General features: G+C 40.3%; 4 protein-coding genes across 7 annotated transcripts in view; 1 reads left to right on the top strand and 3 right to left on the bottom strand.

The window, feature by feature from the left end:
* Window positions 1-1,448, bottom strand: part of srgap1a (SLIT-ROBO Rho GTPase activating protein 1a) — a 101,061-nt gene extending 99,613 nt beyond the window's left edge. For 3 of the 4 annotated variants that reach the window (XM_039809506.1, XM_039809508.1, XM_039809509.1), the window contains exon 1: window positions 736-1,448. In XM_039809506.1, coding sequence (XP_039665440.1) covers window positions 736-799 — 64 coding nt within the window. In that variant the 5' untranslated portion in view covers window positions 800-1,448. The remainder of the gene's footprint in view (window positions 1-735) is intronic. The other variant, XM_039809507.1, reaches the window with a different exon arrangement.
* A 531-nt stretch (window positions 1,449-1,979) lies between these two features.
* Window positions 1,980-9,553, bottom strand: rxylt1 (ribitol xylosyltransferase 1). Its single transcript, XM_039809511.1, has 6 exons — window positions 9,331-9,553; window positions 9,005-9,190; window positions 7,525-7,627; window positions 7,061-7,375; window positions 6,723-6,893; window positions 1,980-3,310 (listed from the first exon to the last, which is right to left on the bottom strand). Exons 1-6 carry the CDS (start codon window positions 9,476-9,478, stop codon window positions 2,863-2,865), a joined length of 1,371 nt encoding a protein of 456 aa, XP_039665445.1. The 5' UTR covers window positions 9,479-9,553; the 3' UTR covers window positions 1,980-2,862.
* Window positions 9,554-9,770: 217 nt separating this feature from the next.
* Window positions 9,771-12,031, top strand: LOC120564488 (cytochrome b-c1 complex subunit Rieske, mitochondrial-like). The gene is made up of 2 exons (XM_039809512.1): window positions 9,771-9,987; window positions 11,302-12,031. The coding sequence occupies exons 1-2, from the start codon at window positions 9,876-9,878 to the stop codon at window positions 11,910-11,912; spliced, it is 723 nt and encodes a 240-aa protein (XP_039665446.1). The 5' UTR covers window positions 9,771-9,875; the 3' UTR covers window positions 11,913-12,031.
* A 392-nt stretch (window positions 12,032-12,423) lies between these two features.
* On the bottom strand, window positions 12,424-13,988 carry zgc:112052 (protein C19orf12 homolog). Its single transcript, XM_039809513.1, has 3 exons — window positions 13,837-13,988; window positions 13,234-13,394; window positions 12,424-13,138 (listed from the first exon to the last, which is right to left on the bottom strand). Exons 2-3 carry the CDS (start codon window positions 13,391-13,393, stop codon window positions 12,873-12,875), a joined length of 426 nt encoding a protein of 141 aa, XP_039665447.1. The 5' UTR covers window position 13,394; window positions 13,837-13,988; the 3' UTR covers window positions 12,424-12,872.
* Between the last annotated feature and the right edge of the window lie 221 nt (window positions 13,989-14,209).

The following is a 14,209-nucleotide window of genomic DNA, read 5'->3' as shown; positions in this document are numbered from 1 at the left end:
ATAGTAACAAATGGCACAAGCAACCGCATCTTCTGAAGTGCCCCTGAGCAACACACCGAATCTATAATACGGGTGTTCTTGTCTGAACATGTGCTCCTCCTGTCTTCAGTTGCATGATCATGCTTTAAGTGCTGTGGGAAAAGTGCGGTTACTACATAGTCTCACACCAACTCCTGATAGTAACAGGTTGTTAAACACATCAGCATAATAAAATGCACCAGACCATGAAGGCAGATAAAAGACTGTAACCCGATTGGACATGCAACATAACAGATTGCTTGATACGCTATATCTGTGAAAGATATTGATCTCTACTTTGAGCTAATGGTGAATCTATTGTGAGCACTTTCCTTGGCTCTTCGGATGCAAAACAAAAAAGACTAAAAGCCACTCTTGAACACAATGAGCAATCTTTTTATTTTGCTAATTAAGTTCACACCCTTGTAAAGTTGACATAAATGCCATTACATTGTACTAGGCCTGTAAGTAACTTTACAAAAAAGAAATTTAACTTTAAAGTTATATAAAGATTGACGTTAGATGTTCTGGTTAAAAAAATGTGACTGTTTGCCTTGCCGTAAAACAGGTTACGTTTTAGCAACTTTTTTATTTATTTTTTTAAATGTAACACACCACATCACTAGCTATGATACGCAGGTAGTGGTGAACTAACGTTAGCCTGCTCCCAATCAGTCAACAAGCATTTCCCAGCGAAACATATTCACTCTCCCTTACCTTTGACTTGACTCTCGTAATCCGCGATGATTTCTTTATCCTTTTTGAACCTCGGGGTGGACATTTTCTGTCTTCTTGTGTCCGAAGCTTGTTGTAAACTTCTTTTTAAAAAAAAAACAGTGTGTCAACAAGCGGGATCCTAGAGCAGCCTACGCATCCCACACAGGACGAGGAAAACGAACGCGAGGGAAAGAAGAGGCGCGAGACCAAAAAAAAAATGACACTTTGAAAGGATTTAAGTCTGCAACGAGCTCGACTTGGAGCGAGAAGAAAACGTTGACGTTAGTTCTTCATTGTTCCTCTAACCTCTGGATAAGCGGTAGATAGACAAGCGGGTCCAATGCGCAATGCTGCTCCAACCAATGAATCCGCTCAAGTATCAGAGCGGTCGGCACGGCGCAACAGCACTGCCGCTTTCCATAGCCGCTACCACAGAAGAAGAAGAAGAAAAAAAAAGAAAAACAATCGCGCAAGTTTCAGGCTCTCCGTGGCGGGTTTTCACAGCTAGTTGTAAAGGAGTGCCAACACAACCCGTCCGTGGGGCTTTCAAGTCGATGGGAATCTTGCGTGTGTGCTTTTTGGTAGTGGTTTCCAGTTTAGGACTTGCACGCACACACACACACAAACACACACACTTCACCCCCTTGCTCGCTCTCCCTCGACGGTTTCTCCCCCCAACTCCCAGCAGGCTCTGAGGCAGACAGGGCAGGCCGACTGCAGCACACACACAGCAGCTGGAGCCAGGCAAGGAGAGGGAGGAGGGATCTGTGGACACCAGGACTGACACTCTTCTCCAAAATCTTAAGGCTTTTTTTATTATTATTATTATTTGTCCATATTAGTCAGCTGTTGGAACAGAATATAACATTCAGTGTAACTAAAGCGTTATAATACACCTATGAAAAAAAGACTTCTGCAATTTATACTTCTGAATTTCGTATTATTTGTAATGAAAGCCATTAAAGTGTTTCTATTTCTTAACAAATCCCCAGGCATGTGGCATTTCAACTCAATTCACATCATGTCATTAAGGATTTGCAATTACTTTTACCTTTGCCCTTATTTAATCCAAAGAAAGATCTCATAGCCAGAACATATTTTTCAAATGAATGGATACAGCAATAAGTAGGGAGCCACAGCTGCAGAGGGCCCATAAAACGTCCAGTTAAAATATACTCAGGGGGCCTGTATTTCCTAGCTACACCCATGCACTCATATACAAGTAAGCTCTTAGGTAATAAAGGTAATATATAATACATGCATTTTATTAAGAAGTTTTTCATTGAATATTCCAAACAGACAATAAATAGTAAAATACATAGCAAATACATTTGTCTTAGTATAAGTTTAACAAACTTTGCAGATACCAAGCCACCATTCTTTTGCACCATTATTACCTGATCTGTGTTGATTTAGTTAAGTTGAAAGTTGTTCCCTTTTAATTTGGTCCGACTTCAAAAACTTTTGCCTTACATTTCAACTGAGATCATTGTGGCCACTGAAAATTAACTGGTCCACAGCGCCATCTGCAGGGAAAATAAAAGCCCAGGACAAGCACATCCACACATTTCTCCTCAGGACAACACTAATTTATTTTCTTTGCACTGTCTAAAAGAAATCCATGCAGCACACCACTGAAATAAATAAGAAAAAGTTACTTTGTCATGTTTTGATCAGAAAAGTGACACATGCCACAGCAACAACACACATTTTTCAAGTCGCTCACAATACAAAATAATAGCTCTAACTACCATTTTCAAACAAGGCATACAAACTATCCTATCATCCCATTCTACTCCTTATGTTTAGTGTTTGTTTTTTGTTTTTCACAATATTAAGTGCGTACAAACGGATATAAAATTTAAATGAATATAAGGATTACAAAAAAGGTAGTTTATCATTTAGTATTTCTAAACGCCTGGACATTCCACCATTGTAAACATTAAGATGATAAATACACAGTAATGTCAAAAGGGCCCCTTTACTGACTAGTAATGACAGCTTTACAACATACATAAATGGTTTTATAATAACCCGCACAGGAATATTACACTGAACATCAGCAGGTTCACAACACCAGTAGTAGGTCACATTTCTCCACAAATAAATTAAACCGATATTGAACGTCTACCCCTGTATAGCTTTTAAATGTTTGTCAGTTAAGAACAACGGGCCAGCGCTCTTGAAGAAAGTCTCCTCGATGACCTCGGTGAACCTCTCCTTCATCTGCTGACGGAAGCTGGCGTACCACTCCAGCAGCCTCCTCCTCCTGTCCACCCTCTGCTCCTGGCTCATCCCTCTCTCCCTCTCCAAGATGGCCGGCAGCTCCTTCCAATCGCTGATGAAGATGAAGGGTGCTCCTGCAGCTTTGAGCAGGCGCAGTGGGGAGCTGGGCCCTGCCGCGCAAGTCCCAGGTGTCAGTACATCTTCCACCACTGGCACTGAGCCATACGAGCAGGCCTCGTAGATGCGGTAGCACTCGGTGTTGACTCCAACTGGGCAGAGAGTGAGCTCGCTCTCGGCCAGAGCTGTCTGATAGCGTCTCAGGCTGTCTGCTGTCTCCTGAGGGAGCCACCTGAGGCAGGGAATACATGTAAGAAATATGCAAAATACAGTATATCGCAGTACTGTTCCAATGAGACAATGAGAAATTCTACATTGAAAACGTCCAAACATAAATCTAGCTACCGATAACAGCAGGGTTCCCTGACATTATTAATTGAGAAAAACTCATCTTAAACTGCATTATGTACCACATACAGGAGTGAAGCCTGGTCAAAGAAAAAAGACTAACCACAGCTCTCTGTGTGAGCAGCAGCCGTAAAATGTGGGTAAAGTTTGCAAACTGCTCACATTTACGTAACAATTCTAATAATAATAATAAGTGACGGGGGACAAACGTATAGTCCTCTTTCTGTGCAAAAATGCATTCTAAAGTTCAGTTTAATAATATAAGGTTTAACCTCTTTAGCCTCTGTGGTGTCTAATTATAATTAATGGCATGTCAGTCCCTGAAATTTACTCTACTTTCACCCCACAAGACCTTGAAAATAGTTTCAAAGCCCTTAAATTAGATGCCTCAGTAAGTGTTAGAACCCCGATGCCTATTAACAAAAATAGGTTACATACAATAGGAAGGTCTCAGTGAGAAGGTCTTCACTGTAAAATATTACAGACCCATTTAGTTATGTCCACTTATTTCTTATTTTTAACTGAACGAGCTTATACAAGTTGTGGATTTTGAACTCAACTTTATGAGTTTTTGAAAGTTAAACTTGCATTTATTCATTGGGTTGACTATTTAAAAAAATGTATGTGTTGATTGAACTTGGGTATGTAAGTGTGTGTGTTGCAACATAAAAGAGCTGCCTTTCGAGTTTAAAATAACCTGTCTTCTTCCACGGCAAAGTTAAAGCATGGACACAATAAATTAATTATACACCGCCGATAAGTGATGTAGCCTATTCAAATTTCTACTAAAATATAACACGTGTTGTGGCAAACAAGAAAGCACTGGTGCCCGGCGCAGGGAGTACCTGTCAACAACTTGTGAATTTCACTCTTCTCAAATTGAAATGGAAAGTTCTTTTCAAATGTCAAACGTTTAGCTCCGCCCACATTTAGCCCAACCCCGATCTGCGTACTGCAGTCAGGACTGCAATTTGTTCATTGGCTGGCCAATTCCCATGATGCAAGGCGGTAAATAGAGTTGTGTTAAAATTTGCTGAAAAGTTTGCAGTTTGTTCGAAATACAAATGTACTTTATGAATTTCGTTTATTAAACGTGTGTTTAGAATGTAATGTTTTGTTGCTTGGTAATTGTTGTGCTGGTTTACATTTGTAACCATGAGTTAAGTGAATGTTACGTTTGATAAGAAGAGGTGGAGGATTAAGGTGTTAGACGATGAGCAGGAATAGGCTTCCTTCAGCCGTTAATCTGCGGTGTGTCACTTCACTAGTGGCCATGTCAAGTGACGCAAGATCAGCAGAGAGGCTGCCATTTCGCACGGGACCCCGGGGCGGCCCCGCCCAAGCACCCACGCTATCTCCGCTATAAATGTGGTTATGTTGTTTTAACTTGAAACTGTGAGTTGAAATAAAGCAGAAAAGTATGTCTGTTATACTAGGCAAGGAAGGTTTCTTTCATTATTAAAGAAAATAAATTATTTGTTTTAACTTAAAGTATGAAGTTAAACCAAGTAATACAAAGTTAAATCAACTAAAAGAACAACTTTAACAAAACTAGAACACTGTAGTTACATCAACATCATTAACTTTAATTTCTAAGTTGAAACAAAGGCAGTCTTCAAGTTGAGTGAACATCGATGTTCAAAGCAGCAGGGGAACTTGCATTTCCAAGTTAAACTAACATGAAATTTATTACAATGTTGATATTAAAAGGTGCTCTAAGCGATGTTGGGTGACGGCACTTCTTGTTGACAATCAAGATATTTTCAAACAAAACGAGGCTAGCGCGCCCCTCCCTCCTCCTCATCCCGTTCCCTCTCCCTCCCTTCCGTGCTTAATACATCCACGGTGCTTCCGCGCACTAACCCCCCCTCAACCCCCACCCCCAAATCCTTGTTGTCGGTTATTGGCTGGAACGCTGGAACTCTGTTATGTTGTGTGGTGCAGGTTGGCCAGTTTGTTTTTTTACAGCGTGTTCAGGGGAAAGGCAGCTAGCGGATAGCGAGGAGATGTTTGCTGTATGTGACAAACAATGTTGTAGCCTAAAAAACGCGTGACATTGCTTAGAGCCTTAGGGCTGCAGCTATCGATTCTTTTTGTAATCGATTAATCTAGCACTTTATTTTTCCTATTAATTTCTTCTTTTTTTTTGCGTTTTTTAAACAACCAAAACCACGGAAAAAAGCAACATTTTCGGAAAAAAAGCTACATTTGTATTGTCTACATTGCTTACAATATCATCTCTCAAAAAACTAAACATATTAAGTGCATTTAAGTGCCAAATTACATTGTTTTTAAAGAATTTTTTTTTCAAATGATATCAACCTCAAACTAAGGCATACATTAAACATACACAAACATTAAATTAAGTTGTGCAACTTAACTTTCAGAACTACAAGTTTCAACCTGAGACTGATCTGTATATACGGTAGGCCTATATGTAAATATTAGTTATACTAAACCTATTTTTATTTATATATTTGATTATAATGTCACACAGCTCTGTTACACTTATGCTATTAGATCGTTGATCAGCTGTTTCTCCGTGGGGAGGGAGGGAGGGAGAGAGAGAGAGAGAGAGAGAGAGAGAGAGAGAGAGAGAGAGAGATGCGCAACAATCAGCTGTTTTTCCGAAGGGATAGTCAACGCGTCCGCTCTTTAGATCGGATCGTGGTCACCACTACGTATTTTCTTGTCTTTGTTTTTGGTAGACGTTGTGTTTGGTGTAGTTTCATCGTCCATACGACGATTTACTTTTGTCGGGTCCGCTTCGTGGAATGGAGGATTACGTTAGACTCAAATGTTTTCTGTTGAGATGCTAAAGCACTGACGTCGTGCTATTATCGTGCTAAGCTATTTTGATTTTGCAGCAGACACACTGTACAGAGTTTTAGTTTTAATTACGTTTGAACTGATTCCAAACTTTGGACACTTTCTGTCGTTTTCTCAAGCCTGTCTCTTCTCCTAGCCCCTCGCTATTTACGCTCTGTGTCGCCCAGCAGCAGACTGAGCAGCGTCTGGTGTGCGACAGTAATAATGATCGTGCGGAAACACCGTCCGTCAGCGATACAACGTTGGTAACATTGATTTAACGAAGCTTCGAGGCAAGTCATTTTGCATCGAGGATTTTTTGTAATCGAATTATTCGAGTTATTCGAAGAATCGTTTCAGCCCTATAGAGCACCTTTAATATTCTCAAAATCAGTCTTTTTAAAACAAGACACTATACAAGTAATACAGTCATTAAAACAAAATAGAAAAGCTTTACTCTTCCATATTAGTCCTAAACAATGACTTACTTATCCCTGGCAGTGGTGATGCATTCCTTTTCCAGACCAGACTGTTTTAGCACCTGCATGAGAGTCTCTCTGGAGGAATTTTTGTAAACAGTTCCTAGGAAATTGCAGAGGTATGGCCTGTTGGAGGTAATCAGTTGGGCATTTGGCCTGATCATAGGAAACTGTCTATATCTGCACAGAGACGAGCAAAACAGAGCAACATGTTAGACGTTATTCATGTAAAAAGACAACCCGCAGTTTAATGTACTCATATTGAGCACTAATGATGTACACACACAGGCACCCACGCACGCACACACACACACACGCACGCGTAGGACTAGTAAGAAATAGCATACGTAGCGACACCAAGAGGCCACTGGAAGACATCCTTGTCGTTGACCCAGGGGCTGTCGTACACTAGAAACAGCAGTTCCACAAAGCCACCATTTCTCTTTAAGTAAGGGGCAATGAAGTTGTTGTTGCAGTGCTCGTTGCCCAGCAGGACCACAGCCACATGGGACACTGTGTGGGACTGTACCAGAGATTGGACGTGCTCCAGCCACCGTGTAGAGTAAGAGACCTTCTGCTGCTCGCGGCCGTTCAGAACCAGCACCAGGCTGTGCATATCCAGAGGGACATGGCCCTGGACCACAGCAGGACCTGTGTAGAAACTAAAGATGAAGAGGCAAGAGTGGAGGGGGAGAACGAGTCAATTTAATAGTTCTGTCTCATTAAGGAGTTATTATGTGGTGCATTTCGCAGAGTCACAAAAGCAGAATACATGCTTGGGTTTGGCAGTATCGCATTTCTGACTTGTTACCTGAAATCAATCTTTCCTGACTGCAGCTCTCCTTCTCTCCATTGTGCGATCTTGTCAGTAGGGTTGAGGGGTCCCTCTAAAATATGTTCCCAAAGGTAAATCCCTGAGGAGCAAAGAAGGGTTCAATGCATTGTGCTACCTGAAGTTAAAACGTCAACGTGTGCAGTGCCATTATGTTGTTCTAATGTCTGACTTCCGCAGCAGAGCAAAATCAGTTTTATATAGTTTTTTTATCTACATCTATGTCTGTGAACTAAATTAAATGAAGTATCCAGCAAAGGGGGGTTTATTCCAAATGATAAATAGAACAATGTCATTTTCTCACAGGAAACATCAGTTGTATTCCTCTTTGTCATGCAAGAATTTAGTTTAAAGTAAGAAAGAATTATGTATTAGAGAGATTATTTAAAATCCATCAAAACATGTTTGAGCTACAGCTTCATTTGGTGTTTGTTCCTCTGTTATTTGCTCTTTAAAATCTGGTTGACTTTATTTTATTTACACTCTGAGCTACAACCAATATGATTTTGCGCTACAAAAAGAATTGTAGATCAATATTTTAATTCTGGACAAGAAGACACTCAATATCTCTTACACATTCCGCTTATTAACATTTATTACATTTTTATATTCATTTAGCTTTTTTATTGTTTAAAGTACAATTTTCCCTCTCCAAACACTGTTCAGCTTGATCACCAAAGTATCTTCCAGCCCTCTGCAACAACATTGCAACTGTAATGTATTAATAACATCCAAATTATCAAATTGTTAATACATTTAGGAAACTACTACTTTTAAGACATGTAATTATGAATTTGAATACATTTCAATAATCATTTATTTTCAACTTCTCCACATCCACATAGCAAATGTTTAAAGTATTTTGGTTGCTCCGATCATTTGTGAAGTTTAAGAATGCATGGCTGCACAATGTGAGTTAGGAATGATGGCAATGCTGCAGGGGCTATAACATAAGGAGACAGCTTCCAGAGCTATTTTTCCCTTAGGGTCTCTGCATGTTTTCATCAAACTACTCTAAGTCTGTAGTTATTTCTGAAGTTTTTAAATGATATGCAGTTGGATTCTGTATTCTTTTATACATAACACTCAGACTTGTCCATTTCTTATTGACCAATTCCTGTATTCCTTGCACCTCGTCTTAAGTGAGAAATAACATTATGTTCCACTGTATAACTGTATGTATGACTACATGACAAATTTGAAATGGAAAATTAAAAAAAGGTATATTGTTTTAAAAAGTATAACAACCAGAAGTCAAACTAAATCACCAATCACAAGACTTGAAAAAATAAATTTACTGATTTTATTTAATTCAATATAAGGGGAAACATTTTTATAATGCAAATGAAAATTGATGCCATTGTAAAGTCACGGTATTGTCTTTTCACACCCAAATCACAACACAGACCTTCTCTGCAGGCTCTGACAGATTAATGACATCTCATATACCGTGCCTTACCTATGGCAGCTTTCCCCCAGATTTGTACCCTGTATCTTTTGGGTTTGTTCTTGTCAATTCGACCCAGGTGCTGTTTGAAGGCCTCCCTCTTTTTGGTCAGAGCGGAGTTGTAGTCCACCTGCTCATCCTCCCACGGATTCCAATCACCTGCTAAAAACGGAGCAACAGCACCGCCGTCTCTGACACCTGCAAACATAATACACAATTGCCATCCATCTTTTCATTCATCGATCATAAAAAAAAAAAAGTTTCTAACTGTCGATTTATGAAAATGTCAGGCAGTTTATTTGCAGTCGGAAGATTACGGTTATTCCCAGGGAAATTACCCGAGAGTGCTCCAGACTCCTTCTTTACCACCCTGTGAACGCGGGAGATTACTTTGGTGCTAAAGAAGACATTGTATGCAGCATAGAGTGAAAAAGCCACATACGCAAAAATAATTAGAAGGAATAGTTTTCTTTTGGGTATTTTCATTTTTCTTTTCCTTATGTCTCACGTTACCATTGTGTAGCTAGCTCTCCTTATTTTGTGAGAGGACCCTTGTTTACATCACGAGGACCCCTGGACACAGCTGACTTAGGATAATGCCTGGACTAAATTAGTCTTTATGTATGAATGTATGGTTTCTACCCTTGTATATCTAACTATCGCCATATATCAACACTGAATCTATAAAGTGTGATTCTAGCATGAATAATAACCTCAAAACTATGTAAAAACGCGATATATTAGGAAAGGAGCGCTTTGGTCAGACCGTACGTTTTAAAGGCGGGGTTGTTTCAGGTAAAGCAGCATCAATGCACGTGAAGTTTGTACACAAGAAGAACTTGTCCCCCAGCTGCGGTGTGGGGATCTCTTATTTTGAGCAGACATGATGTCCGTGGCCGCCCGGTCCGGGGCTCTTGCCCCTTACTTGCATTCAACAAAACACGCAGTTAAAAGCCTGGTGAAACCTGGAGCGAAGGACTTGGCGCCTGCTGCTGGTAAGGGAAGGGGGGCGGGGGGGGGGTGAAAGATGGATGTGTGTGGCAATCCTTGCAGTTTATTGAACTGCGTCATAACACAAAAACTGGACTTACTGACTTATTACTAATTGTGATCGACAGAAAACATCGAATATTCACTGGCTCCAGCTTATCAATGTAAATATTTGCTGGTTTTCAGTGATAGCAAACTAAAATCTTCGGTTTTTGGACTGGACGGACAACAGGCAATTTAACAATGTCAACTTTAATTGGCTTATTCGAAAACAAAAATAATCAGATCAATCGACAATTGTTAGCAGCGACACTGACAGTGTCATGATTTATAGATCCAGTTTAGACCTGATCTGATGTGCTGTATTGTAGCCCATGTAAGGGAAAGTTCATATCCTTGACTGGTATGATATTGTAATTAAAATGGTGTCTTTGGTTTCAGTAATCGAACGGCAATGCGTATGGATACAGTATAACCAGTATTATACTGCATATTATTAATTTAATCCCAAATTAGAATTTTTAAAATGTCTTTACCATTTTTAAAGTGAAGTGATCCAATTTCCAAGGTCACATTAATGCAACAGAAATCATTTAGTTTGTGTGGTTTATTATTAGATCTTCTATTAATTAAACCTATAGGAGGACACGGTGTGAAAGAGAAATGCATTACTTTTAAATGTTTTTGTAAGATGCTGTATATTTTACAATCCATCTGCTGTTTTTGTCTTTAAAGGTCCCATGACATGGTGCTCTTTGGATGCTTTTCTATAAGGCTTAGTGGTCCCCTAATACTGTATCTGAAGTCTCTTTTATATAGACCTTAGTGGTCCCCCAATACTGTATCTGAAGTCTCTTTCCCAAAATTCAGCCTTGGTGCAGAATTACAGCAACTAGAGTCAGTCCCACAATGAGCTTTCCTTAGTATGTGCCATTTCTGTGTCTGTAGCTATTGAGGAGGAGAGAGGGGGGGCAAGGTGGAGGGTGGGGGTGTGGCTTTGACCAACTGCCACTTTGCTCTTTTGAAAGCCATGATGTCTCTCTCTCATGGGTGGGCCAAATTCTCTGGGCGGGCAAAGCAGAGAAAGGGGAGGTAACCTTGCTCCTTATGAGGTCAGAATCCAGATTGGCCCATCTGAGCTTTCATTTTCTCAAAGGTAGAGCAGGATACCCAGGGCCCGGTTTACACCTATCGCCATTTCTAGCCACTGGGGGACCATAGGCAGGCTGGGGGAACGCATATTAATGTTAAATATCATAAAGTGAAATTTTCATGCCATGGGACCTTTTTAAAAACTGCATCTTATGTCTCATTTCCAGCTGCTGGGGGGATCCGCCTTGCCCACACCGATATCAAGATTCCTGACTTTACAGACTACCGTCGCCCCGAGGTTACCGACCCCAACAAGTCCTCCCAGGACAGCAGTGACGCAAGAAGGTCGTTCTCTTACCTTTTCACTGGAGCGACCACTGTGGTTGGTGTGTATGCAGCCAAAACCGTGGTCACCCAGTTTCTCTCCTCAATGAGTGCGACAGCAGATGTCCTGGCCCTATCCCAGATTGAGATCAAGCTCAGTGAGATCCCTGAAGGCAAAAACATGACCTTCAAGTGGAGAGGAAAGCCCCTGTTTGTCCGCCACCGCACAGAGAAGGAAATCGCCACAGAGGAGGGTGTGAATATGTCGGAGCTGCGTGACCCCCAGCATGACAAGGATAGAGTGATTAACCCCAAGTGGATGGTCGTCCTCGGTGTGTGCACCCATCTGGGTTGTGTGCCCATCGCCAACGCTGGAGACTTCGGAGGCTACTACTGTCCCTGCCACGGCTCCCACTACGATGCTTCAGGAAGAATAAGAAAGGGACCAGCGCCTCTTAACCTGGAGGTTCCCTACTATGTATTCCCTGATGAGGACACACTCTTGGTGGGATAAATACTGGAGCTCTATCTCAGTTCCTCTATGTAATATGTATTTTTTTTTGATGGCTCCGTGTGAGTGTTGAGGGTGCAATAAAATATGTGTAGTTACTAATAAAGACATATTTCCAACTCTATGAATGAGTTATTGCATCTTTTCACTCGTAAAAAGTCAGTTTTTTTTCTTACATTGTTCTGCATCATTTAGTTTAATGTCTTTGATTAATTTCATTTTTATATTGGGATTAATAAAGTACTTTATCTCTATAGGTTTTTCTTATTCCATTGTTATTTAAATTTTTTTGAATCGGGAAAGTCTTAGCCTCGATATGACTCTTAAGAAAGTCAAAGGGCCCTTTTGTTACTTTAATGGGTTTGTGTCGGAAAAGATGACAATTTTATACCAGTAATTTCAGCAGCAAAGAGTGAACTGCCAAGTAATTTAAAGCACTATCGTTTCACACTCGAATCACAGATGGATGTAATCCTGATGAATAAGTGTGCTGTGGAAAACTGAACCAGAGAAATACACAAGCCTTTTTTTTTTATTCATGAAATCATTTAAATATAATATACTGTGCACATATACTGGTCAATTCCTAGTCTTAAACTTAATAAATTATCAAATCAAAAACATTCCACACTGTACAGTTAAGTGCATAATCCATAGAATTGAAATCTTTGTATCTGAACCATGATTATCAGGATCATCAAAGGCTTAATGAATAAATAATTCCTTCAACTGATGGGTGCACCTCACATAATAAATTAATCCAGTCATTTGCTAACCTCATGTTACCCAGTCTAACCTGTTGCCAGGACTGTGATATCTGTGCAATTTTACAAAATGTGATTTGACATTTGATGAAAAAAGTCTCTCCAACTTCATAACACCAGTTCACATTATTTTTCAAAGACTCCGTCCTCCTGAGCACGTGCGCCCCTGAGTCAGGTTATCCCAGTTTTTCCACAGACACTAATCCACGTAGTGCACCTCCGCCTGGAGCTCCTTGGAAATATACCCGAGAAGGGCGGCTGTAAGTTGCTGCTTCAAGGTGGCGTTGCCCATCACCAGAGCAGTTAGCTGAGCCAAATCTGTCCACTGAACGTCTCCCAGGACGACCATAAGATCATCGTAAAGCTTCTGCTGCTGCTGAGGACTGAGCTCCATGATGATCTGAGGCAGCGGTTTGAATTGTCCACTGGTCAGCCAGCAGCCCAGCAGGCCTCCAACAGCACCGCCTACAGGGGAAGAGGGTTTGAAATTTGTTGAATTATGATTGTACATAACATATACTGTACATTTTGTATATTTCTGTAAGTTAGATCCCACTTACCCACTGCAATACCAAGAGGGCCCCCAACTAACCCTCCAGCGAAGGCCAGTCCACCAGCTGCTGCTGCTCCCTTCCCTGAGCCTTTCACCGTGGTCTGGATTTGCTGATTGGCAGATAACTCTGAACACAGCTTCATGACATCATCAATTCGATGACTCATACTGTGGATCAGAGTTATATACTTTTAGGAGACATTACAGAAAGTATAACTGTAAGACGCTTAAAAATCTAACAATAAGCATAGAATAAGAAATCGGGAAAATACTGCCAAGTTAGAATAGTTAAAATACAAGTATTTGTTGTTGGCTATTCACAAATCAACAATTTAGAAAATCCCATCAGACACTGACATACACTAAAGAATTTCAAACATAGAAGACTAAACATGGTCCTGCGTGTATTGAATATTGTGGCACATAGAAATGTTCTAAAGAAATCATTGACAGATACCAATATAGTAGTGTGATAGCTCTGATTACATCAGAAATCTTCATAAAAGGCAAAGGTTAACGTTTCATTGTAGCATCCACAGCCCATTTCAACAAAACATTAGCCATTCGGCCAAGCCTGCTGTAATAATCACAGTAAACATTATAGGCTTACCTTGCTGTGTTGTGAAATCCTCATCAATATCTGTATGGCTGTTGTTATAATGTTATTATGATGTATCAACTATTTTTCTGATTAGCCGGTTACTCTTTAATTTCTGAGCTGACTATGGCCGCAATGCCTGATGGGAACAACACAAATGGTGCGTTCAGGAACATTCGGCCAATCCCCATATAGAATTCCCTGCATTTTGATAGGAAAACAACCAGTGTATGAAAACAACCAAAGATACAAGTTTTAGGTTAGTTAGGTCAGTAAGTCACTGAAAATGCTCATCACATAATTACAGAAAAAAAATTTAGACAAAGTAGAGAATAAGGATATTATTCTGTTATTCTACCGTAATAGTATAACACAGCAAATTTAA

Source organism: Perca fluviatilis, chromosome 8 (assembly GCF_010015445.1).
Source record: "Perca fluviatilis chromosome 8, GENO_Pfluv_1.0, whole genome shotgun sequence".
In the NCBI taxonomy this organism is placed as follows: Eukaryota; Metazoa; Chordata; class Actinopteri; order Perciformes; family Percidae; genus Perca; species Perca fluviatilis.
Note: the sequence above shows the minus strand (reverse complement) of the source record. Positions and strands in the feature narration are given on the sequence as shown.